At 52.2% G+C, this 25,710-nt stretch overlaps 7 protein-coding genes across 7 annotated transcripts; 4 read left to right on the forward strand and 3 right to left on the reverse strand.

Moving 5' to 3' along the window:
- Positions 1 to 378: 378 nt before the first annotated feature.
- N7482_008891 (PCI domain-containing protein) lies at positions 379 to 1,691 on the reverse strand (the record flags this gene model as incomplete). The annotated part of the gene is made up of 2 exons (XM_056691015.1): positions 379 to 408; positions 462 to 1,691. The coding sequence occupies 2 exons, from the start codon at positions 1,689 to 1,691 to the stop codon at positions 379 to 381; spliced, it is 1,260 nt and encodes a 419-aa protein (XP_056540780.1).
- Positions 1,692 to 2,429: 738 nt separating this feature from the next.
- N7482_008892 (transcription factor IIF subunit TFG2) lies at positions 2,430 to 3,703 on the forward strand (the record flags this gene model as incomplete). The annotated part of the gene is made up of 4 exons (XM_056691016.1): positions 2,430 to 2,699; positions 2,765 to 3,029; positions 3,083 to 3,279; positions 3,335 to 3,703. 4 exons carry the CDS (start codon positions 2,430 to 2,432, stop codon positions 3,701 to 3,703), a joined length of 1,101 nt encoding a protein of 366 aa, XP_056540781.1.
- Positions 3,704 to 4,314: 611 nt separating this feature from the next.
- N7482_008893 (CCCH zinc finger protein) lies at positions 4,315 to 5,902 on the forward strand (the record flags this gene model as incomplete). Its single annotated transcript, XM_056691017.1, has 2 exons — positions 4,315 to 4,360; positions 4,422 to 5,902. The coding sequence occupies 2 exons, from the start codon at positions 4,315 to 4,317 to the stop codon at positions 5,900 to 5,902; spliced, it is 1,527 nt and encodes a 508-aa protein (XP_056540782.1).
- Positions 5,903 to 10,587: 4,685 nt separating this feature from the next.
- Positions 10,588 to 12,619, forward strand: N7482_008894 (putative bZIP transcription factor; the record flags this gene model as incomplete). Its single annotated transcript, XM_056691018.1, has 2 exons — positions 10,588 to 11,372; positions 11,476 to 12,619. 2 exons carry the CDS (start codon positions 10,588 to 10,590, stop codon positions 12,617 to 12,619), a joined length of 1,929 nt encoding a protein of 642 aa, XP_056540783.1.
- A 2,137-nt stretch (positions 12,620 to 14,756) lies between these two features.
- On the forward strand, positions 14,757 to 15,842 carry zrfA (high-affinity Zn(2+) transporter ZRT1; the record flags this gene model as incomplete). The annotated part of the gene is made up of 1 exon (XM_056691019.1): positions 14,757 to 15,842. The coding sequence occupies one exon, from the start codon at positions 14,757 to 14,759 to the stop codon at positions 15,840 to 15,842; it is 1,086 nt and encodes a 361-aa protein (XP_056540784.1).
- A 1,722-nt stretch (positions 15,843 to 17,564) lies between these two features.
- N7482_008896 (uncharacterized protein) lies at positions 17,565 to 20,480 on the reverse strand (the record flags this gene model as incomplete). The annotated part of the gene is made up of 8 exons (XM_056691020.1): positions 17,565 to 17,788; positions 17,845 to 18,060; positions 18,558 to 19,557; positions 19,608 to 19,873; positions 19,920 to 19,987; positions 20,052 to 20,173; positions 20,225 to 20,322; positions 20,375 to 20,480. The coding sequence occupies 8 exons, from the start codon at positions 20,478 to 20,480 to the stop codon at positions 17,565 to 17,567; spliced, it is 2,100 nt and encodes a 699-aa protein (XP_056540785.1).
- Positions 20,481 to 23,772: 3,292 nt separating this feature from the next.
- On the reverse strand, positions 23,773 to 25,203 carry N7482_008897 (tetratricopeptide repeat protein; the record flags this gene model as incomplete). The annotated part of the gene is made up of 6 exons (XM_056691021.1): positions 23,773 to 23,803; positions 23,860 to 23,924; positions 23,991 to 24,297; positions 24,354 to 24,447; positions 24,504 to 24,543; positions 24,604 to 25,203. 6 exons carry the CDS (start codon positions 25,201 to 25,203, stop codon positions 23,773 to 23,775), a joined length of 1,137 nt encoding a protein of 378 aa, XP_056540786.1.
- Between the last annotated feature and the right edge of the window lie 507 nt (positions 25,204 to 25,710).

A 25,710-nucleotide genomic window follows, 5' to 3' on the forward strand; every position in this document is an offset into this window, starting at 1 on the left:
AGAACATAAAGAAGAAGAGTATATACTGATAAATGTGTGGGACCGACGGGAATGACGGGTATTGGAAAATGATAGCTGAGGCACGATCGACCTAGTCGCGATAAAGGAGAAGAAGACTATTTAACTAAGCAGGAAATTTTGACAAACATGGCTATTGAAATGCCAGAACAGCAGGCGGCAAGCAATGTAGAACCAAAAAGTCAGCGTAAAATGAATGTGTATATTATTTGTGAACTCAATCAGTCTACTTTCTATGGAACGGTCCGAGGGCGTTGGCTTAGTATTTGATTTCCACTGATTTGCAACGGCGGCTACAAAGTATCACAGGTGTTTAAAGCGGCATTAATTCGTAGAGTTTCGTCAAAAGTATCTGTTCTATCAATGCGCCATCTGGCTTGTAGAGAAATCCTAGACAGAATGTCAGCAAAGACAAAATTGTTTTCGAGATAGATGCAACTGACTGGAAACTGGTCGGTAATGCTGGCGGCCACCCTTTCAACATCCTCAGCAAGCTCCTGCACACCCTGGTCCCATTGCCGCAGACTGGCACCGTTTGTGCCAGAAGCAGCAGCAAAGTCCGAGTCAAAGGAGATGATCCCATCGATCTGGTCAATCCGGCCACGGAGACGGCCCTGCTCCACCATTCTCGCGGCATATGCCTCTGCCTTCTCTCCAGCAGAAAATTCGCCGGAAGATTGGAGGCCCAGAATAACGCCAAGAGCATCGACATTAATGTTCTCGTAAAGTTTGCTGGCAGCCACAAGGTTGTGTTCAATGACGGCTTTGTCAAGAACAGTAGTGCCGTCCGCGGTAACAGCGAGCTGGTGCGGTGCAAGCTTCTGAGAGAATGCAGCAACTTCATCCGCGTTGAGGAGTCGGTCGAGGAACATCTTCTCCAAAATGGAGAACTCGTCTACCAAAGACGCACGATCATCCTTGTACAGACGTGAGAGAGAGCGAGAGCGCTGCGGGCCTGCGGGTGCCAAGACCGCGCACCGGATGGCCGCTGATAGCGCCGCAAGCCGGTCACCCTCATCCACGCCGGGGGCTAAGCTTACGTTGAAGTACTCCTGTGCGGCGTCCAGGAATCGCCGGCGGGCATCGAGAATCCGGGCCTGAGACAGCTGGAAATACAACTTGGAATCGTGGTCCTCGAGTTTGCTTGGCAAGTTCTTGATGCGATTCAAAAACCCTTCGGCATTTGCGGTATCGTCATCCTCTAGATAGTATCGTACGATCCGAATCCAAAGCCGCGCCTTTGCTGCATCGGAAACCAGCCGCTGAGAGCTGTCAATGTTGATGCCCGACAGCGCCCGCGCTGCGGCAGTATACTCCTCCTGTGACTCATATGCCTCTGCAAGGATCTCGCGAATCTGTGAGTCTTGTTCCTCTACCGATGTAGCACGCGACTGGAGGAGGGTAACAGCGTGTTGACCGGCTTTGATCTTGACTTGGGGGTCGAAGTTTTGGAGGACGGAGATGAAGGAATCGAGGAGAGGGCGAGCTGCGACAATGCTGACGCCTTCGTTTAGGATCGAGTCTAGGTAGTACACAAGGTCTTGGGCAAGCTCGTCGCCGGAGGAGCTTGACACAATGTCCTTGAGGAGGTCGTTGTATTGCTGAAGCTTGGTGGGCTGGTGGTTTAAGGATTCGATGGATGACAGGGCAGCGGTGACCTTTTGAGAAGCCATTTTTGGGAATGAAGCTGTAAATTTCAAGGAGAACAGGAATCCGTCGTCCAATACACCTCAGACGCGGTGGTGATGGTGAGGAGTTGGAGAAGAAGAGATGGTCGGGCTTATCGATAAGCAAGGCGGAGAGAGAGCCATTCGGCTTCAAGGATGGACGACTACAGCAAGTGCAGTGCTAGAGCTGTTTGAAGATTCTGTTTTGGGGAAGCATCTGCAGTCTTTTCTTAAATAGATAAAAAATAAAAAAAATAAAGCATGTGCAAAATTAATTTTCCTCGGTTTAGATTCGTTTCGATCTTGTTGCACAAATATAAAATTAGCATTGCGAGGTTGCTATACTGCACTTACTCGATACAACTGTTGACTTAATGCATGACTTCCAAGGCAATATCTAGATAGTGGGCCCATGATGGGTAATTATAATACTATAAGACAATATCTGGTCATCTCTCATAACTAATGATTATGGGAATAATGAAAGAAAGACAAGGCCCGGTGAAGTCATCGGTATCCATAACAAGAGGCTCCCTCTCTCACCGCCTGCCCAGCCCAGCTGGCCAGTTGCTCCAAATGGGCAGCTCTGCCCGCTTTGTGGCGCAACATCAACTTCGCCTTTCACTTTTCATCCACGTACCCTGTCCTCGCAGCCCCAGTCCCTATTTCTGTACTGTCGCATTACTCTACTCATTTCTTTTTGCGTCCCAATTACCCTCGTGCTCACCCCCTCCGTCTGCCATCATGGCCCAGGTCAAGCCAGACCCGGATGCCATGTACATCAAACCCGACCCGGATAGCAAGGACGCAATCCTTGCCGACCTAGAAGATGATGATATCTATGAAGATGCGGGAGATCTGGATTTTTCCGCCGCGTCGCAAAATGTATGGCTCTCACGGCTCCCCCGACAGCTGTGGGAGCATTGGGCGACAGTGGATGAGAATGTGGGTGACGATGAGGAGATTGAGATAGGAACAATCAGGATAGAAGGCGAACCAGGGGATCTCAAGCGTGTAAGCTATACCCAAGTTGCCTTGTCCACGGCTTATGGGGTCTCACACTCTTTTGACATGTACAGGTTAGCTTGCGCCTCCACACGCGCGAAGGCAACGAGGACATTCCCAAGGACTACACGCTGCAAAAACAATCCACTACCTCCACAAACGCCTCACACATGACCAAAAACACATTCGTATTCACAGAAAAAGATATACCCGGAGCTGAAAACCGCATGGCGGTGTTTGGAGAGACGCGCTCGGCCTTGTACGAAGCTATGAAGCGCGACGCGCGGAGGAGGGAGCAAGGCAAGAAATGGGAGCCTTATGTGCGAAAGACAGTGCCAAGTACGTTGTGCGATGGTTGTGTGGTTGTGACACCTTTGTTGACATGTTCTCAGAGCAAACGGCCCTGGTCGGACAAGTGAGTGAGGAATTCAACTGCTTGCCGGTCGAGAACGAGGAATTCCGACGGATCTCGGAGAAAAGAGCTCTGGAGGCTCTACAGCCGAAGAAAAAGACGGAATTCATCCAAAAGATCAAGAGCGAAATCCTCAACGCACGGACTGCTCTGCCTCAGGACAAGGGCACCTTCGTGGTACGTTTCGCAGCTCACTGCTTGGTTGAACTCTCATTTTCTAATGCCCACTCAGCAACAAACAAGGCCCCTCAAAGCCAAGCCTCAAGAAAACAAGTCCATTCGTATGCCGCAAAACGAGCTTTTGGACCGCATTTTCGAGTGCTTCCGCGAATACCGGTACTGGCCGTTTAAAACTCTCAAGGCCAAGCTGCAACAACCTGAGGCCTATCTCAAGCAAACCCTGGAGATGGTTGCCCATCTGGTCAAGTCGGGCGACTTTTCCATGACATGGGAGCTGAAACCCGAGGCTCAACAGGCTAACTATGCGTCTATGTCCTATGAGAATGTCAAAGCTGAGAAACCGCCTGATATGGACGACTACGACGACGCTTCGGAAGATGATCCGAGCGCCTCGGGTATGGTAACGGATCAGGACTTTTGAGAATATTCAGGGAAACTATAACCCGCGGTGTGTACTAGAGTAAAGATCTATCGACATTAATACATATGATGTGAAAATATAACCTGTGAAATGCACTCTTTCGGCTTTCTCATTTGACCGTATCATATCGGAGACGGAGAAGGCAGATATGTAGAAATGGATAGATCTAGCGCAATTTTCAGTGTCGAGTGAGGGTTGAGCGTAGTATAAATAGCATAACTAAACAACCGTCTTGTAGAAATGGAATGGACTGCTCTGCGCAGTCGGGGCTCGGTCATAATTAACAATGCGGTTTAAAGATGGCCCGATGGAATTTTCTATCATATGGTGTACTCTAGATTACTTTTCCCCTGGGGCTTTCTTTCATGAAGCGGCCGAGGGCGTGACTGCTAGGCACTCAAGCATTGGAGCTGATTGTATCACGTGATCAGATGCGCCACCAGCGACCACCTCGTATGTGGCGTGACTCGTCATTCACGGTTTCAACCTCTCGAGGATCACCCGCTCCCCTACTTCTCCCACATAGGCTTTTCAGTCAGCGCGTAATCTGGAAAGCTTCAGTCTTCCCTCTCATCCCCCCAACTAACCCTTCATAATTGCAATAGCCCATCATGACAGAGAACGAAGATCTATTGGCGAAAATTGGCCAACTCGCAGGTAAGCTGCTGGCGACGCCTGTTTTCATCTCAGTCATTCGCTCATACTTTCTGTGTGCTAGGTCAAATCAACAGACACAAAAGCCAATCTACCCAGCCGCACCAGCCTTCCTCGCATCAGTCACAATATGTGTCGCGTCATACACATTCCCATCCAGGATGGGCGCCCTACTCTCGAGGAAGCGGAAGAGGTCGCCATGTAGCGCCTCATCGGAACCGCACGCTGGTCCTGAACAATGGAACTTCCGGTGCTTCCAACAGTAATACCTCCTCTCCTGGCCCTCTGAGTGACAACGACAGCGAGGCACGCCAATCGACACCTTCGAGCGGCTGGGTCGCAAAACGCGATCGTCATATGCAGCTGATCAACTCTGCGGTCTACGACAAAGAAAAACAGGCCCGAGCCAGGGCTATGGAGGAAACGCGCAAGGTCAAGGCGCTCCGACGCGCTGAGCGTGAACAGACAAAAGTGCTTCGGTACGCCCAGGCCGCTGGGGTTGGCGCGTCGGTGTCTACGACTGCGCAACCGGCGGCTGCTCACCAGATCCTCGTGAATGATGTTCCCTTCAAGATTACACATGGCGGCAGCAAGTTGGTTCGGAATTCAAGTACGAGACGTCTTGCGTTGTTTACCCATACCGGAATTGGCTTACCTGTCCTAGATGATCCAAACACGGCCAACACCACACCGAAGCGAGTCACCGTGGCCGGTGTGACATTTGTACGAAGCAAGAATGGCAACCTCCACCGCCTGGGAGCTGTAGCGTCGAAAAAGTGCGTTGTCGTCTTGGTCAACGCTCGATCCTATGCTGACAGCTGCCACAGAAACCCGAGCGTCGTCAAGAAACGCGACGAGCTGTGCAAAAGATTCACCACGACCGGTATTTTATGTTCCGACGGACTACGCCCTGCTCCGCCATCCCTCCCCGGCATGCGGATACTGACTCAAACTCACCTTTTAGGTACATGCTACAAGGGACCGTCGTGTCCGTTCATCCACGACCCCACCAAAGTTGCCATCTGCAAGGATTTCCTCCAGACAGGCCAATGCAGTGCCGGTATGAGCTGTGACCTTTCCCACGAGCCCTCACCCCATCGCTCCCCCTTCTGTATGCATTTCCTTAGAGGCCGGTGCTCCAATCCCGATTGCCGCTACGCGCATATCCGGGTGACACCTGGCGCTCCTGTCTGCCGCGCCTTCGCGACGCTAGGATACTGTGAGAAAGGTGCTAGTTGTGAAGAGCGCCATGTGCACGAGTGCCCGGATTACGCCAACAACGGTGTCTGTCACAAGAAACGCTGCAAGCTACCCCATGTCGACCGTGCTGGCCAGATCCGCAAGGCTGCTGCTGCTGCCGCGGCAAAGGCCGGAGCTTTGGCTGAGCACGAGGATGAGTCTGACCAATCTAGCGAGGAAGAGGATTATGACGCGATCGACTCGGACGATGTTGACTCGGACGAGTTTGATGACGTGCCTGAAGAGCTGATTGCAGGGATGGACAGCGGTGAGATGTCGCAGCAGCAGGATTTTATCCAGCTCTGAACTGGCCTCTGCACGAGCGCAAGGCTACCGATAAGTTAGAATCTGCTGGCGATCTGTAGTTGCCTGAATAGCGTGCTTTTTCGTCCATTTATGCATCTCCCCCTCTCATGTGGTTCTATCGAGAGCCAGCGATACCCCCGAGACCAGGTTGACAGCATTTGCGCATTTGAGAAAGAGCAAGAAAGAACCGAAAGAGAAAATATCAAGCATTTTAGGTTACATAATGACCACATCCATCCATGAATCCGTATTAGAACAAGGACAACAGATATATGATTTGCCAGCAAACAACAACTTTCACGTAGAGTTGAGGGAACGCTCTCACCACACTCCCCATCAATGTCGAACTAGAGTATTGCGAAGAGGTACCTCGAGCTTTCATGTGTGGCGAGGAGGAAGTCGATGATGAAGAACAGGTAACAATACAGATCGCTTCTCTTGAAACAGAAATAGTGGATCGGTGGGCTAGAGAATTCAACGTGTAGTTGGTTTAACGACCCCATAAACAAGGTAGAACTGTCGGAACTGCTTGACGGCATTCGCAGAAACTGGTAATGCCATCAATCTAATCCCTCAATGCCCATGCCAAATATTCTCCCAGTTCATTGGTGTCTATCTATCCAATATCGACCCAGCAAATTGCTAGTAACCATCACCAGAACAAGATCGCGGGTTGAATGCGAATCAGTAAGGTTTAGCAAGCCGCTAGCCGGACAAGTGTAAACTCAACCATCCTTAGCACGCCTATATGTTCAAGCTAGAACGACTACACGAATCATCTGCCTACGTGTGGTTCCATACTCTGCACCAGAGAGTTTTGGACCGCGCTGCCTGATCAGCGTGATGTGATTTAAGTGCAGGAACCCCGTCCGGCTGACTGACGAACCCGTGGCGGGCATGACGGACATGATGGGGGGAAACGGGAAACACACTTGCCCCCGTCGACCGTCCCGGCTCTTGTGACTGTGACTGAATGACGACTCGGGGGGTTCCTTCGGCATTTGGTCGCACAGGCTGTTTCGGTCACTTTAGTCCTTGAACCTGCCATCGCCTATTTCTGCCTAGCGATGCAAGAGGCAGCCTGGGCCGAGCTTGGAGATGGCGACTCAACGAGGTAGTGCGGATGGCACGAGGGGTATTTGACCGAGCCATTCACGGCGTTGCCGGGAGGCTTATGCAGTTGAGGAACCTTGAGGAGATGACCGAGGAGGGTCCGGTGAATGCCTAGTGGGTAGACATGTTTCCGATGCATTTTGTGTCTGCCTGGTTTTCTGGGTGATTAGGTATACTGGGATGGGAAGGTTCAGCTAGCCTCAATGTTCAGCAACTTGAATGTGAGAGTGACTTGGAAAGGGATTCTTGGTGCCGTGTTCTATTCAGGAACCCCAGTACTGATTTTTCTCCAGAGTGGAATGCACGTCGTCAAGCCGTTGTAGGTGGTTAGATATTTGATTTCCGGATTGCAAGGGCATCTATACGCCGGAAAGGTACGTGGCTAAATGTCTGCCCTCATTCGGCATGTTCAAATGTTCACGGCGAAGGGACTCTATAGAAAGATGTCGACGAGTAGATAGTGAAACACAAACGCTTCAAGGTCGACCGAAAGTAATTATAACAGACAACGAATGTAGAAAGGACCGGAGAGCGTATTGACATACCACAATAACATAACTCCGCAAAGCAGCTCGCCGTGAGAGACAACAATAGGAGCAAACGAGGACTCAGAGAATCTCTGCCGTCCCCTGGGATATCTCCCCGATCAGTTCTCACATGAAGACCCCCGAGGCAGAATACCAGCACACCTCCCCGAACAAGATCAAGATCAGAATGAGTCACTCGCCCATCAATCCAGAACCCCAAGATTATCAATCAAGACTCCCGATCGTCCATGGTAGTAGCGGTCTACAACGAAACAACTAACACCAACCCAACTCCGCCCATCACGCCCATCCTCATCAAACGCGCTTCCCAAAGCGGACACACCCTCGAATAGGCCCCCATCCGGATCAGTGTGAGCCAACCACCACAGGCCCTCCCATTTTCTGACCATGTCTGATCCTATCGGGGCTAACATGGCTCCGGCTCCTCTTGTGCCCAAGCTAAACCTCACGAGGGTCATGAATAAAATGGGTTAGGCAGGGAGCCCCCGGCTACGGGCTAAAGTGAGGCTGTGGGCGCGGCGCTTTTGAGCGTTGGGCCTCCACGGTTTGCGTAAGGTGCTCCCGGTGATTTACGACTGGTAGGCTGGCCCAGACAGGCACAACCCAGGGCTAGTGGAGGACTGAGTGGGAGGACCGAGTGGGAGGATTGAGTGGAAGGACGGGGTCCGGTGGTGTGTTCGGTGGGTTGTTTAGTGGATGCGGAATCGGTGGGCTGGTGGGACCGGCAGGCGCTTCGTTTGGGGGGGGGGGGTCTTGTAGATCGTGGGTCTGAGTGAGTCATTCTGGAACAGCTAGCGGGATATGTTCATGTGCTACACGGTTTCAACCTTGAGTTCTGGTCTATCGAGATAATAGTTGGGAAAGGACGGTATACCATGAAAAGACGGGATGGGATTGAATGGGATGGGATGGGATGGGATGGCACAGGAATGATAGATGGGCGGCCGAAATCAAGGAATCATGAATCCAAGACCAGGCATACCGGGACGAACCCAGCCCAGCATCAGCATCAGCAGATATTGACAGGCCTGTTCGTGTACGCGACAGCCTCCGGCTCGGCTGACTAACCCCACAGCCCAAAGTATCGGAGGCTGCTTGGAGTCGTCAGTACCGCCCAAGTGATAGGGAAATGGCCCCGCGACTGGAAGACGACAAGACCGGCTAGAAGCCTTGCAGACCCGGAGGGTCTACCCCGACAACGGACTGGATCTCAATTGGATCGCAACGGCGCTTTCACCGCCATCTGCAAGCGGCTGGGTATTTCGCACTGACGGTGACGCCGGCCCAGCGGTGCCAGCCTATCAGGGCCCTGCGATGCGCCGCTCACGCTTGGATTCTATGTATAGTCTATGTATAGAGCGCGAACGGACGCTGCATTCAGGGGGGGGGCATTGAGGGGGCCGCGTCTGAGCGGAGGGGTAAGACATCAGGAGCACAGGACAGGAACAGCAACGGGGAGCATGGTGCCGTTGGGGCAAGGGCTGGGAAAGGGAGAAGAAGAAGAAGAAGAAGAAGAAGGAGTTAGATTAGAAGGAGATTGGCCGGAGTGGCTGGTTTGGGTTGTTTTAGGTATCGGGATCTGATGTGGAATCGAGATTGGGGGATAACTAGTTAGTTTTCGGGTCCCTGGGTAGGCAAAGGCGAGGCGGTTTAGAAATGGAGAACTAGGGGACTCGTATCGGGCGAGCATCATCAATCTTGGGGTTTGGGAGACGAATCGTCCGAGAGTGAGGCCGGTGCTTGTCACCAGGGGGCCTTGGAGGGGACATTGGGGCTGGGTTGGTTCTGGTTTTGGTTCTGGTTCTGGTTCTGGTTCTGGTCCTGGCCCTCCTGGGGATGGAGCTGAAGGGGGCGTCATCCGGAGGGGACGAGTGATCAGTGCAGACTTGCAGGCCGTGCATCTGTTCTGGCAGTCTCTGGCACCGCGGGGAGATTCTGACTGCAGGACGGAACCGTGGAAGGAGGGGTGGATCACCCGCGGGCCGGACCCGTTTGGATCCATCCTATCCAGACTTTGGCCTTTTGGCTGGCATAGGGGGGATGCCGACGTCCCATCAGGAAGAGCATGATCGTCCGATGACAGGCCCAACAAGCACAGACAGGAGGAGTATCCGAGTGTCTCAGCGGGCCGCCCGCGCCGCGATCGATAGGCTATCGTGTATCGAGCCGTCATCAGGTAATCAGCCGGAACAGCCTGAACGACCGTATAGTCCAGCCAGTCCAGCCACTCCAGCCAGTCCCCATCCAACCAGCATCGCCAGCATCGGCATCACCAGTGCCTGTCCAGGCGGTTGAGGCTGTTGCGGCTGCATCGCGGTCCCCCTATGAGATCGTCCATCACGTTGGGCTCCCGAGATCCTCGATCCTCACAGTCTCGGGCTTCCTCCTAAGAAGACCAAAAAAGAAAACAAAAAGGAACCATCACGACCGGATGCAGGTCTGCCCAAGAGGGGCAGAGCAGCCAATCGCGGGCAACGGGGGGGGTCTCGTCTGGCTGGGGGCCACCCTCCATTCCCGCGCAGACCGCAGGATGTAGCAGATACTTCGCCGGGCACCAGCAGTAACCAGTTCAGCGAGGACGGAGTCATAGTAGAGTCGAACGCGCGGATGTCCTCGCTGGTACCCTCGACCGTAGAGTCGGCGGCATTCAGCATGAGCATGCGCCTGCTACAATTAGCCTGCCTTGCCCCGACTGCCATACTGCCATACTGCCATACTGCCATACTGCAATACTCGGTACCTACGTCCACTCCATCCCGAGTATACTTCCATCCTCCCCTCTCGGTCGGCCGACCGTGATCGTTTTCTGACCCTTTACGCCCTTCGATCCTCCTCTTCATACTCATCTGCCGCTCTTGTTTTTCTTCCTCCTTATCCTTTTCTTCCTCACATCTTGTCATCCTTTTTTTCCTTCCATCTCTCCTCCCGCCCCACCTCTCTCTCCCTCCACCACCACCACCTCCACCTTTACCACCCACACACACACACACACACACACACACACACACACACCGCCTCTTCGCGATGGCACGATACGCCCAGTTCGACTTCTACCAACAATCCCCTTCAACACTAGACGTGCCCCCTTCTGAAGAGGACGAGATGAGCGTACTAGACGACAAAATCCTCGACCCCATCTCCCCGGGGCTCTCCGACCCCCGCCGCCCCTCCTACGACCAAGACAGCACTGCCGCCGCATTCTCACATCGCAACTCCGTCTGGTCCAACTATTCTCATGCCAGCCCCGACCAGCCGCAGTCGCGTCCGCCATCCCATCTAACTCAGGCGGTCCTCGACTCCTCCGGCACCCAGTTCATGGCCGTCGACGGGCCCCAGTCCTATGCGCCGCCGCAGGCTTCCTGGTCTCTCTCCCGCACGGCCTCCGGCTCATGCACTCCCACCGCATACGGCCAGTACCCTGCCGAAGCAGAGCAAGGTGCGTCGGCGCCCTTCTCCGGCGGTGCGGTGGGTCCCGTCGGCGCCATCCCCATGGGCGCTGTGTCGTACCGCGGCGCAATGAACTTTGCCGCGCCGCCGGGTGCGGGCGGGGTCGCCATGTCCCCGCAGTCGAGTCAGGGTTGGATGCCGGCACCAATGGACCTGGCCGAGGCGGCGACGAAGAGCTCATACCGGAACGGGTCGCCGCTGACCGTCCGGAGGGATGGCATCCGCAAGAAGAACGCGCGCTTTGAGATCCCCGCGGAGCGCACGTTGAGTAATATTGACCAGTTGATTAGCCAGTCCACCAATGAGGAGGAGGTGAAGGAGCTGAAGCAGCAGAAGCGGCTGTTGCGAAATCGACAGGCTGCGTAAGTGCATATCGATTCCCTACCCTCGGAAGGATCGATCCGACCGCCAGGCGATCATCCAGAAAGAGCTCGTCCATACTAACCATTCGTGATCGTGATATAGCCTGGACTCGCGCCAACGCAAAAAACTCCACACGGAGAAACTCGAAGAGGAGAAAAAGCACTATACCCACACCATCAGCCGGCTGGAGGAGATGGTGTCCAACCTGCGGGAGAGCGAAGCCGAGCTGATGCGGGAGAAGAGCGAGTGGATCGCGCAGCAGCAGCAGATCACCAACTACCTGGAGAGCGTGCACATGGAGAAAAACGAGATGATCCGCGTGCACACGCTGGAGACTGCCGAGTTGCGCAAGAAGAACAATATCCTGCTCGAGACAGTCGAGAAGCTCGAGCGCGGCGGCAAGCCCACCATGGCCGACCACGCCCACCCCCATACGACCGACTTCACCGGCTTCGAGAACCTATCTATGGACGCCAATCCGTGGGACGAGTTCGGCATGGTGAATGGGCTGAACATGCAGGACGCTGTTCCTGCCGCTCATTCTCATGCTCACGCTCATGCTCATGCTCATTCGCACCCGCAGGCCCAGCCTCTCCAGGTCGCCGAGCGTGCTGCCGAGAAGCAGCCCACCGCGGACTACCCCTTCAGCTGGAATGCGTTCTACATGTGCCTGCTCTTCGGCGCTTTCATCGCCTCCAACTCCGGCCTCCCGAACCAGTCGCTCCCCCAACTCTCAGAAGAGTACCGCGCCGAATCCGCCAACGTGCTGAAAGCAGTCCTCGCCTCCTCTCCACCCGACCTTGCACACCCCTCCCACGCCGTCTCGGCATCTGCATCCGCATCCGCCCCCATCGGTCAGCCTACCATCGCCATGGGCATGGCCCAGCTGGCCAACTCACAGCAGCAGCCTTCGACGCTGGACCAGCTGCATGACACGCTCGTCCTACCCAGCGAGGAGCAGGAGCGCGCGCAGGTTTTCGCGCTGAACGCCGACACGTACAACACGCTGACGACGTTCGAGGACGACGGCGTGCCCTTCAAGGCTCCCCCATCTGGATTGCAGGCTGCGCTGGCGGCGATGCGCAGTAATGCTGTGCAGCACCGGGTGCAGGGCGGCGAGGATGTGTACTCGCGTAGCTTGATGTGGGAGCGGGTTCCAGAGAAGGTTATTCGTGATTTTAGGCGCATGGTGCAGGAGTATGGGGGGAGCCCGGTCAAGGAGGAGATGATGGGATTTCAGGCTTGAGGCGGAGAGATTGCGTGAAGCCTGACTCTGCCTCTCGCCCCTTCATTCTTCACTCGTACCTCGACACTCGACCCTTGACTCCTGGTTTCTCTTACGACAGGAACCCGTGATGGTTCTCACCTGCGCTGGGCGTGCCCGACAAAAGCGCGTCTCATGGTTCTTTTCCCCCTTCGCCTTCATTTGGACTCTTGTGTTCTCGATTTTTACCGCACAAGCTTGGTGTTTAGCGACTAGCGTGTGTCTTTCTTACCCCTTTCCCCTTTTTGGGTGCCCTTCATGTTTATGTCTATTTTGGCTCTGTTTTCCAGCGTTATTCGGGCCGTCTTTTAGCGTTGCCGGCAGCGGTTGTGGTTGTTTTGTTTTCCTTTTTTTATTTTTCTTATGCAATCATATCATACGGAAATCGGTTGGCGGTTGGGTTGGCATGAGAGACGAATCGCGAATGTGAACTTGGACATGACTTGGAACTTGTACAGACTTGGCTGTGGATGGCATTGGGGCAATTTGAGATGGACATGGTTCACGAAATTACGAAGATTCGCTGTTTTCTTTTTCTTTGACATACGGGGGGGCCTTGTGTTGTCTATTTGCTTTCTGATACGGGCTTTTCTTTTCTGGTCAACACCTGGCAGCTGGGGTGGATGCTCGTGTTTTCTCTGGTTCTTTTTCTTTTTCTTTTTCTATTTTTTATTCCCTTCTCTGTTTCACCTTGTTCCTGACCTTACCCCTGGTCTTGTCTTAGTGCGAGCCAAGGTTCGCTTCCAGGCTTAGCCTGGTGCGGCACAGACTTGGCTCCCAAGGTTGATGCCGGGCCTCACGGCAGGATGACTTGTCTCCTATGTCCTTCCTTCTGTTTGTTTCTGCGTCTACTTACTTACTACACCCCCATGTGGAAATGGCGGCGACGCCCTGGACGAATGTTATGAAGCTACGATACGACTACCTGCAATTATTATGAGCGATGATCGCGATATGACTATTACTATGGCTGTGACCTCTGATCTGTGACTATGACTATGACTATATTCTACCTAACGATATCATGACTTATTACTCTTTTTCCGATGACCTTGTCCTCTCGTTTACACGGCTCTCCATTGGGTCAGTCGACTGCCGCAATTCGCGCATCCCAACCTCTTGCCTTTCTCCGATGATTGGTCGCGTTTTTGGCATGGGTGGGGATGGACGGCCTATGGAGACGATTGTGGCTAATGGGATGAAGGCGACGGCTGTCTTCGATAGGCTCGAGCATTGCAATAGCGGATTTGGCCAGTAAGGTGGCGGCGGTGCTGGTTGACCTGGCCGACAGCTGTGCTCCTCCTAGGCAGACTGGGAACTAGACAGACCAACCACCTTGATGCCCTATGTGAGTAGATTCTATCTCGTCGAGTGTTTAGTGTCTGATTTTACCAAGGTCCTCCTTCAATACGACCTGCTCAATGCAGTAACGCCCCCCGGATAAAAATTCGCTGTTGCAGAGCCTTCTCCACGTGTGATCTTAGCGTGAGGACCTTGGGGTCAAGTCATCATGGCGGATTCCAATCACCTGCCGCCGCAGCCGGTCCACTTTCAACCCTCCGAGCAAAGCTTGGAGCCATGCCCAAGCGGGTACAAGCTTTATGACACGGTCTTGGTGGCTGGCGTGTGTTTTCTGAGCGCGTCCCCATGCCCGCCACTGATGTCGAGGTTGTGGTGGCCCTCGTTTGCCTGCGGGACGGCGGGTTAGGATGGTTCAAATTGCTAGGAACAATCGAGATATCAGCAACAACTGCCAGAAAAAGAAATGTTGTAACTAACTAGACCTGGTCGTACTCAGGGAGCCTCCGAGAGCCAATGTGAGCACACCATGCGATGGGGGGAGCCAAAACTCGGTCGGTTAGAAGCCAACCTCCCAAGGTCCTCACAGCGACGGAGACCCGAACGTATCCCGCTCATCCAGCACATATATAAAATGAACCCGGAAATCCATTCCATCGCAGTTCCCAAGCCCGTGCTCAATCCCCCTGGTCTCTTTTTGTCTTGGCTTTCGCCTGTTCCTGGCCGTCCACCCGCTGTCAAATATCAAATTAGGGCTTGACCAACCTCCACCGGCGCAGATCAATCAACCACCAGGGCAAAGACAGCCACACACACCATAATGTCCGACTTCGACCCCCACAATGTCGACCTCGACACCGTCGACCCCACCGAGGTCGTCTGCTACCTCAACAGCGCAGGCAACGAGTACAATGGCCGCCTCGGCGCACGCATCTCTGCCATCTTCGTCATCCTCATCGTCTCCTCGATCACAACCTTCTTCCCCGTGATTGCCAAGCGCGTGCCCCGCCTGCGCATCCCGCTGTACGTGTATTTGTTCGCCAAATACTTCGGTGCAGGTGTCATCATCGCCACGGCCTTCATCCACCTGCTGGATCCCGCCTACGGCGAAATCGGCCCGGCCACCTGCGTCGGCATGACCGGCCACTGGGCCGATTACTCATGGTGCCCGGCCATTGTGCTCATCTCGCTGATGCTGGTATTCCTGCTGGACTTCGGCGCGGAGCGCTATGTCGAAAAGAAGTACGGTCTATGCCGCGACGACCCCGAGTCCATCATGGCGTCCGGCGTGGAAGTCAGCCCGCTCAGCGTGCGCCGGTCGAACTCGAACTCGCACTCGCACCCCACGCTCGACTCCAAGGATAAACAGGCAAAGGAGATTGAGGCCCAGTCCCTGGACGACGGCGAGATGGAGCGCTCGTTCCGGCAGCAAATCGCGGCCTTCCTGATTCTGGAGTTCGGCGTGATCTTCCACTCCGTCATCATCGGGCTGAACCTCGGTGTCGTCGGCGACGAGTTCACCACTCTGTACCCGGTCATCGTGTTCCACCAGTCGTTCGAGGGTCTCGGTATCGGCGCGCGCATGAGCTCCATTCCCTTCAAGAAGGGCAGCTGGCTGCCTTGGGCGCTGTGCTCAGCGTATGGACTGACGACACCCATCTCGATTGCGATTGGTCTTGGCCTCCGGACAACGTATAACTCGGGCTCGTTCACGGCTAATGTGGTGTCTGGCGTGCTGGACTCGATTTCGGCTGGGATTCTGATCTATACGGGTCTGGTGGAGCTGCTGGCGCGCGACTTCCTGTTTGACCCGCACCGCACGCGGGATGATAAGAGGCTTGCTTTTATGGTTCTGTCCATGCTGCTTGGTGCGGGCATTATGGCTCTGCTGGGCAAGTGGGCGTAAGCTGCTTTCTTCTGTGAGAGGAGAGTACCAATAAAACGCTGAGCTGAGTGTGTTGATTGAGATGATGTGGCCGTGAGGGTGGATTGACCGTCGTTATGCCCGCGTTCTTTGTTTGATCATACTATGATACCTGATACTTGATACCTTTGCATTGGATAGACTCGGGATGCTTTGCTTTTTTAGTTTGGATAATTGGATACCGATGGAAAGGCTGTGTGGATACCCTTCTCTGCCTTGCGTCGCGTGTAGACCTCGGCAAAGACCAGGTCCGGTCCTAAATCTTAGGACCGGGACTAGGCCCTCCGGTCCTTGGTCTTTTTTCGAAGTAGTCAGGACCGCACTACGGTCCCCTATAGTCCTTTACGGTCCCCCGTACGGTCCTCTATATATTTATAATTCTACTAAGAACTTCCTTTTTCAGCTATATAAACTAATAATTTTGCTATATTTATTACTATTATTAAATACTATTTTAGTATATATACTAATATTTATAATAAATCAAGCCTAATTATTAATAAAATAAGTAAAATAAGCCTATATATTAGAATCTTATATATTAAAGTATAAGAACTAACTAAAATTTTAGTATTTTATTACTCTAGTAGAGAGATTAAGGGGGGGGGGGGGGGGGGTGTAAGGAGTTTTTAAGGAGTTTTATTAGTTTTATAGTTAGAAATATATATTAGCTAGCTAATATCCTTAGTATTAATTTCTAATAGCTATTAGAAATTTTAATAGCTATTAGAATTTAATACTATCTACTACCTAGATACTACTAACACAAGAAAAAGCGGACGAACAAGCTCTGGCTCACGACTTGCCCGTTGGCAGCTTCGTTGTTTCTCCTTCCAAGTCGGCTTTCTTTGCGACCGTAGACGTGGTTAGCGTGCACAGCGTTCTTTCTGAGCGTACACGCGGGATTGGCGCCAAAGCGGAATTGGACGTTATGAAGAAAAAAGCGATTATTGTCAACACATCACGGGGGCCATTTATTGATGAAGCCGACTTGCTGGAAGCCCTAAATGCGGGCCGAATAAAAGGCGCTGCGTTAGACGTCTTCGATCCGGAGCCGTTGCCATTGGATAGTCCATGGAGAAGCACTACTTGGAGCCAAGATGGACGCTCGGACGTAGTTTTATCACCATATATAGGTTATGGTGAGGAAGACCTACTCCATGGATGGTACCAAGAGACGGCCGAGAATCTGGAGAGGTGGTTAAACGGGGAAGAGTTGCAACACAAGATGAACTAAACGTAGCCATTTTCACATTTCATTAAAGACCTTGTAAACTGCAATTGCTATTGACCATGCCCCTCCTGGATTCAACCTTTACCATCAATACGCCCATATGCGAGCTGGAAATCTGTCTAATAACTTGGGACATTGCCATATTTGATGTCATCTATAGCCCGAATACGACAAGTTCCCGATTAGAACATGAACCCGGGACCGGGCCGTGATCTTCTATCCAATAAAGTGTACAGCGTGGCATGCTGAGATCCACCGATTACCGAACTAGAACAAGGTTGACTTTGTTTTCCCGTGGCAAAGGCTCAGCCTCCTTTGTATTTCCATAAACGGACTTGGACTATGCTCAACTCAATACATCGTCGTGACCATCACTTTTACTCCCGCAAGACCTTCCCAGTAAACATGTCAATGATAGGAACAATCGGAGGCTCCTGCTGTAGGTCACGGCCACTCTGGTTCCACCGCGCTTAGTGACTCTCAAGGTACTTGTGAAGTCTATCCTCCGCCTTGGTAAGAAGTGTCGGCTTGATAATTTCATTCTTCTCCCATCTCAACTCCTTCATTGCTTCCTTTGCCCAGATGTTGGAGTCGAACACGCACGCCATATCCTGGTCCCAGTCCTCAGGTTGATAAACGGGCGCAGAGTTCAGGAGTCTCTCTACTTCGATGATGTTGTGGACTTTAGCGATCACTGCACACGCTAGCAGGGGGGATCACTGTCGATGTCGGTGATGACTTCTCTCCTACGGCGCCAGGCCCTCGTGGGGACATTGTTGATGACCTGGATGGTGTTCTTGAGGTGCCACTTTCTGGCTGAGATCGTTCCTCTCTTCGCTCCGGGCTTGATCTTGCTCGTTATAAGGAGTGCGGTGTGGATCCTTTGATCTTTGGGGATTGAGTAGAATGCGAGCAGGATGCGCAGCTTGTTGCGAGCAATGGTGGTTGCTGTGTACAGCTGCAGCGCTGGGAGTGGCGGCGTTCAATCGAGAAAAAAGGGAAAGACCGGATGTAAACATTGAGCCCTCATTTCAATCCTCTCATTCAGCAGTTTTTCCTCCCTCATAAATCAACCTTACACCGGTACATATCAGCATCACAGGTACGCTTCTCTTCTCCATTACCCGGGACTACCATAGACTCTGATGATATCGAGTTGACAAAGCTGGATCGGTATGGAGTCATGTCCAGACACACCCCGCTGAGCCATGTGCCAGAGAATTCTCAGAAGTTATCTTCGGAGCGTGGAGATCTTGATGGAGTGAATTAAGTTCGGTTTCAGCCTTGCTTCGACATCAGCCTTTATCATCTAGCCATATCAAAATCAAAATCAAAATCAACATCAATTATCAACTCTCTCACTGGAAACATGCTATCTACTGGAATGGGATATACCTATATAGCTCAAGAGAAAAAAGCACGTAGTGGTTCACAGAAACTCCATGCCTAATAACTAGCCTTACCCACGACATCTACCAGCTGCGTCGTTGGTTCAATATAGTGCGTCAGACCGTTCCTAACTAACGACTTCTGCTCATAGGCATATGCCATCTCGATGAGCGTCTGCTCGCTCCATTTGAGTCCCATGAAACCCAAGCCCATGGGCACGCCGGGAGCGACCGATGTTAGATTCCATGGAGCGGAGTCCTGCACCGGCGTTCCCGCGGGATACGCGCCCATCGGCACGGTGATGACCGGCCCGCCCACGAGTGCAGAGATCGGGTACCCGATGTTGGTGGGGAGGACGACGGCGTCGAGGTCAAGTCTCTCGATGGCACCGAAGACCCCGCCCTCGCCCCCGTAGTAGAGATTTCGCTGGTACAACGGCCAGAATTCAGGAGAGGTGTTGTTGATGCCGGCCTTGAGCGCAGCGTCCCAGACTGCGGTGTTTCGGCTGGGATAGGCTTCGGCAGGGTAATGCTGTGTGAAGTTACGGACGTCGGCGACAGTGTGTACGTTTTGCGGATTGGTTTCCAGCTCGGATAGGTAGGTGGCGAGGTTGCTGATGAAGTCCGCCTCCAGGACGGAGCCGGTGCTGTTGTGCAGGTAGTCCTTGTAGGCCGTGAAATTGGCGTTGTAGACGATGGTGGCCCCGTTATCCTCTAGGACCTTCACGGCGGCGTCAAAGGCGCCGAAGTACGGTGCTTGGGCGGCGGAGTATCGCAAGGCAAGGACGTTGCTTGGGATTCCGATGCGTTTGCCCTTCAGGCCATTCGTCTTGCAGGACTTGACATAATCGGGAACCTTCTCAAAAGGACTAGCGAGGGTGTAGTTGTCGTGAGTATCCTTGCCGGCGATGGCGCTGAGCACCAGAGCTGCATCTTTGACGGTTCTCGCCATAGGACCAATGGTGTCTTGATGTTCGCTGATCGGGATAACGAGATACCGCGAGGTCAGTCCCACGGTGGGCTTGATGCCTACCAGAGCATTCTTTTCACTGGGACTGGTGATACTGCCACTGGTCTAAAGAGAATACGTAAGTCAAAAATTCCACACTCTCGGTCTCTTCTCACCTCAGTTCCAAGGCATGCAAATGCAAGACCCATATCCGAAGACACACCACTGCCACTCGACGATCCGCTGGGGTCCTGGTTCGGAACGAAGGCGGCGGTGACCTGTCCTCCATACGCACTCCATCCGTTGGACGAGTTACCGGACCGGTAGTTGGCCCACTGCGAGAGCCCGGTCTTGCCCATGATGATCATTCCCGCCTCGCGCAGTTTGGCGGCCATGGTCGAGTCGGCGCTGGGTTTGGCGTCGAGCAGGGCGTACGAGCCGGCTGTCATTGATCAGCAACGAAGTTTCCGGTAAAAGATGCAACATACCGGTCGTTTGCATCTTATCGTAGGTGCCGGTGTTTTCCTTGATCATGATGGGGAGGCCATAGAGAGGTCTGTTTTTCATCCCGTCAGAAAATGGCCGAACCTTTGCATGAAATCGGAAGAGTTGATACTGACCCGCTCTTCTTGCCCTTCTTTCTCCCATCATCAAGTTCTTTGGCAATCTCCAAAGCATCCGGATTCAGTTGAATGACTGAGTGCAATGTCGAATTGACTTCCGCGATCCGTTCGATGTATGCCTGTTACGAATTCATTTTCCGTTCAGTGGAGCCTGAACGAGGTCTGCTCACATTGACAAGATCCACACTCGTGAAGCAACCCGAATCCAATCCAGCTTCAAGCTCATATGCCGTTGCCTTGATCAAATCGGGGTAACTGCATGGCTTGGCTAGAAACAAATTTAGTTACGCTATACCATTATCTTCGTACAATCCCCTCACCAGCAGAGAAAGCAATAAAGCCCCAGAGGGCCAACCCGGCAACGCCTAGGTTGTGTATCGCCATTTTGTATGAGAAATATCCTCGTTGCTGTTGAGCATCCGCCATCTTGAGGCGGACCCTGATTCATATAGCTGTCGATTAAATTTACGACCTTCTACTTCAGAAATAGCGCATGAATCGGCGGAGATAGGGACAATCTTTCTTGTTTCCGTCGAACCATTTCCACTAGTTACGTGCCATGAAATCGCATCCCAACCGATTACGCATGAGAACAGAGAAAGAAAGGAAAACCCCCAAAATGCTCTAATACCATCGATAATATGCCGATGCCAGTTGAACCAACTAAGCAAAGAGGTCATGTCATATCTACGATCAAAGATTATTATTATTTACTAAATAATAATACGCCTTGATAGATATGGTAACAATCTACCGAGATGTTTATCACTAGGTTAAATTAGGCAGGCCGATAATTGTGCCTAGCCTATGCTTATATTTATTGCGGGGAATTGATAAGAGCTCACATTCATTCAGAACTAGCTTCCTTTTTTAGTCGAATATACGTTTTTCTTTGGGTATATTTCAATTTTTGGCTTTTCCCCATCCGATGAAGATCCGAATGAGTGACCGAGAAGTCAAACTTTGGGCGACGTCCACGGCTCGATGCCGAGGACGGTTCGACATCATGATCATTCATATTATTGTTGTTCGTCGGACCGATCTAGATTTCGGGGTCCCAGATTCGGAAGTCTCGGCCATGTTATGCTGGGTAGGGCTGTTGACGATGTCCGCCGAGGCAGATATCATTCGACCGAATATCGGCGGGCGGATACGATATTCGCCGCTTCGGCCACGGCGGATACGGATATCGAACACGCCCCCACCTTTCGCCACGCCCCCACCTCTCGCGCGATATCGCGATATTTGACCACTTTTAGAATTGCGAATAGCTTCACCAATATGGAACTAATTGATTTGGCAGTTGAATATTTGAAATCCCTAGACCTCAACGAAAAGGTCAATAGTAGACGGCTGCCATTCCCATTGAGCTCGCTATTTTCAGAGCATCCTCATCGATATTCATCCCTACCCACCCAAAGCCGGCTCTTAAAAGGATTAACAGCGGCCATTTTTGGAGAAGAATCGGATCTTGGGAATACATTTAGTTGTCCTCTAACTATATGCGCATCGTTACACTCCTGGTTTTGGTTGCCCTCTACGCTAGCAAGTGTACCTCGAAAACTCGTGACCGAACGGCCATTCAGCCGATAAATAATGCTCCTATGGCGACTAAACCTCTGGATTTTCCTAATACAGAGAGTGGGCAGGGCCAAGAAGCAACCGATGGAGATCCGGGAGTCGAAATTTCGGAGCTACAGGATCTATCGGGATGCCCCGGCGGGGTATCTTCGGCCAGCTAGTGGAGGTACCTTAAGGGCTATAAGGTCCTTTTCCCCTATATATAGCCATCAAAATCCCGCCGTCTATAGGTAATCGCTTTCGTCTATTTTTGTCTTATCGTTTGTCAGCGAGTCGTCAATGTCCTAGTACCATATCAAATGGGAGTCATTACGGAGAAGCTTTCTACCTCGTTCGACAGCCCCTGGTCTAATATTTTATGTATGTTATCTACAAGTGGCTACAAGGGGGGGAAGGCTTGCTTGATTCTATGCGTTCCATTCTCTAGGACCGGGTGAGCCAGCATTCCTCCATGGAACTCTCCATCGCCGCTTTCGAGTATATGCACAGCCTTAGACTGGACTTCCACCTAGGTAAGCGAAATGGTGAGGATTTATCCGCCCTAAGCAAGGATAAATCGGTTACTATATTCGGAACTGGTGATCTTTCAAGTAGTTCCTGCGCTCTTTGATTTCGGTATCGCATTTAGGTGTCTCTGGCTATACTTTGTCGCACACTCTACTCTAGCTTTGAGTATTTTGTTATTCGGATATTTTTATATGACTACGCACCTAACGCAGAGGGGATCCAAGATTCGGCGACGGATGGTCAACGCTTCTTTAGAAGAGAATGCGGTCAAGTAACTGCCAAATAAGCCACAACAGGATAACAACTTGAACTGATATTTTATCTTCAGAAATGATTCGCTGATGTCATACGAGACAGTCAAGTACTTCAATGCGGAGAAATAAGAGATCAACCGCTACCACATTATCGTCGAAGAACGCCAAAAGGCCGAGAACCTATTTTCTCTCTTTCTGGAGTTGTTGAGCACCTGCCAGAATACGTTCTTCATGATCAGCTTTCTGATTCTGTGCTTCATTGTTGCCTATAAAGTGTCCATCGGTCAAACATTCTGCCGGCTAGTTCATATCCATGATGACGTATATGTCCGGTTTACGAAGCTCGTTAATGTCTTTGGCCGGTGCATCTCGGCCTATCCACGTAACTCTGATCGATTCAGAGCGTATGTTGGAGCTTTTCCAAAAGCAGCCTACCGTTGTAGATAGCCCTCACTCTACTCCGCTGGCCATGTGTAGCGGCGATATTAGATTCGAGAATGCGACGTTTTCGTACAATGAGCGGAAACCAGCATTGAATGGACTTTCTTTCAGCTGTCAAGCTAGAACCACGACCGCGTTGGTTGGCGAGTCTGGGGGAGGGAAATGAACAGTCTTTTGGCTCTTGTTCCGATTCTACAACCTTAACGAAGGCTGCCTTCGCATCGATGGATACGACATACGGGATCTTTCTATCGATTCAGTCCGTAAGTAAAGTGGGGTGGTACCACAGGATACTACGCTTTTTAACGAGACGTGATAGTTGACGGGGTGGTGAAGGTTTTGCCGCAGTAGTCATGCCCGTTGGATTCGAAGCCTTTGTTTCCGCAAATCCTGTGTTATCATCTCGTGGGATTTACGGCAGGAGAAGAAATGTGCGTGGTTCTTGGTTGGAAGGCTGGAAGCTGATCTACTCACGTTGGACAGCGTCTCGTCCCGCTGCGTCGCCGACGGTAGCGGATTAGGAGGCCCCGGGCTTGGGGGTGGGTTTCGTGGCTTCATGGCTTGCCAGACCTGGGAAACAGAAACCTTACAGAATGCGGGGAAATTGGGAAGGTACAGTTGATGGAAAGTCGAGGAAGGTTTGAGATCCGAAGGTCTACACTACCATAATGTCTAGAAACGGCCAGTTACAGTAAGTATGGTGCATATACCGTGTTAGAGAGGAAATCAATAGATAGACAGGTACTTCATTGGGCTTCATAGAGTCATGTACTGTGGACAGAAAACATTAATAAGGTACAGGAGGTAGGCATCCTGCGATATTTTGAAAAATGCGAAGATTCACGATCCAGATTCTGCAGGAAATCATCACACATAGCCGCCTGGCACTGGTAGAAACCGACCATATTAGAGCTTAGTGATGCTACAGAACCCCTTCATTTGGGATTGTATTTTTCTTTCCAAATCCTGTAACACGGCAAATTAGCAACAGATGATTCCCTAGAATTCCTAGAGCAACTTGCCAAGAGTTCCCAACGGTAGGACTCCCGTTCTCCTCAGCCAGTCGGTAGTACTTGGCTGCCTTGAACTATAATTCCGCATATATAAGCCTTAGTCCTCTCTCCACTCATCTCTCAAGAAAGGCGATACTAACCTTATCCTTCTTTCCCCCGAATCCCTCGAGATAACACCACGCAGCCTGATCCATGGCATCGGTATCACCCAGGTTCGCAGCAGTCTCATAATACTGCCTTGCCGCGGCGGGATCTTTCTGCACGCCCCAGCCCATGCGGAAGCAGTTTGCAAGCTCGAAAATAGCGAGTACCAGCTCGCCTTTCGCGACACCGCCCTTCTTCATGCCTGCGCGTAAAGCCTCCGACTCGACAGCCGCGGAGTTTGTTGCCGCCGCGGAAAGATATGTGACCGCGCGTACTTCGTCTTTAGTGCAGCCCCAACCGTGTCTACACGATATGAGCATTATGCGAAGACATGATCAGTTCAATAAATACGGTCTTACCTAAGGGCCAAGCCGTAGAGCACTTGGCTGAGGGGGTTATTATGACCGTTGAGGTCGGCGAGTTGGCCAAACATCTGGGTCGATCGTCCAAGATCTACATCAGGATTATTAGTATATCACAAACGGAAAATGTCCAATCTTTGCACTCACCACCCTCTTCATGCAGCCGAATGGCCTCCTGGATATTAACCTGAACGAATAATCAGCAACACATTTACACTCTCCAGCCTTCTCTAAGTTTCCAACTTACATCATCCTGCGGGTCTCCAACACGGCTCCGACTCGAGCTCCTCGACCTCCCCTGCCCGCCTGGCAATGACAAATCGCCGTCCGACAGCAGCGGCGATGAAAGCGACTGTCCGAAGTGCGGATTCTTCTGCACCAACACCGTAGCCCGCTTCTCCCATTGTGCCTCGCGCTCCTGTTTATCAACACCCTCCTCGTCCGCAATCTGCGGCAAACCCTCTGGGATATTCGCGGACGACTCTTGCGAGTTGCTGCGGCCGCGGTGGGGGAGCAGGTTCGAGAGGCGCCGCTCGCCGCGGGGGCGGGGCGGAGAGGGACTGGAGACCGAGCGCATCGATCCGGAGCGGTGGAAGAATTGGAAACTGCGGCGCGAGGTCGTTGGGGAGGGGGGGGGGGAGTCTGGTGTAGCGAGCGTGTCCAGGTAGCGCTCGTCGTCTGGGTGTGCTGGCGGGCTGATTACTTCTTGGCTGAAGGTGTCGGAGCGGAGGAGGGTGATCTCCGGGGTTGGCGGGGAGGATGGGAGGTTCTGTGTGTTGATAGTTGGTGCTTGGGTCCTCTCGTTGAGGCCTTCACGCTTGTGTAAGATATCTCGTAGCGAGGGCATCTTGGGGTATATCGATCTGCGGTATATGATCTGCGATATACGATGTGCGATGCGGGTGCAATGCGGAGAGCGCTGAATTTGAAAAGCGGATCAAGGTTGCACGCTGTGTGAGTGAGAGAGAGTGAGAGAGAGTGAGAGGAAGAGAGAGTGAGAGGGAGATGGAGAAACACAACCTCTGTCTTTCAACTAGGCAGGGAAGATTCAAGAGCGAAGTTCCAGCCGCATTAAGAATAGTAACATGAGCTTTGAGCTAGACCAGGCTGTGTTGGGGGCTGCCGTTGCGGAGAGCCGTCCGTTCCATTGGGTCGCGCTCGGCGGCTAAACTAAATGGGGGCGCTTAGATGATGCAACGCTAGACATAGCAGGACAAGTAAGCAGGGCAAGTAAGCAATAGGAGCTAATAAATAGCACAAGAAGGACTTTGTTATGATTTCGGTAGTTTTATAGATCCTATACATTCATGTCCCACATGTGGCGTGCTGTGTCGGTCCCTGCGTCCTTAGCGCG

The sequence above is a fragment of the Penicillium canariense genome, assembly GCF_028826845.1.
Source record: "Penicillium canariense strain IBT 26290 chromosome Unknown utg000006l_segment0_segment0, whole genome shotgun sequence".
Classification (NCBI taxonomy): domain Eukaryota; kingdom Fungi; phylum Ascomycota; class Eurotiomycetes; order Eurotiales; family Aspergillaceae; genus Penicillium; species Penicillium canariense.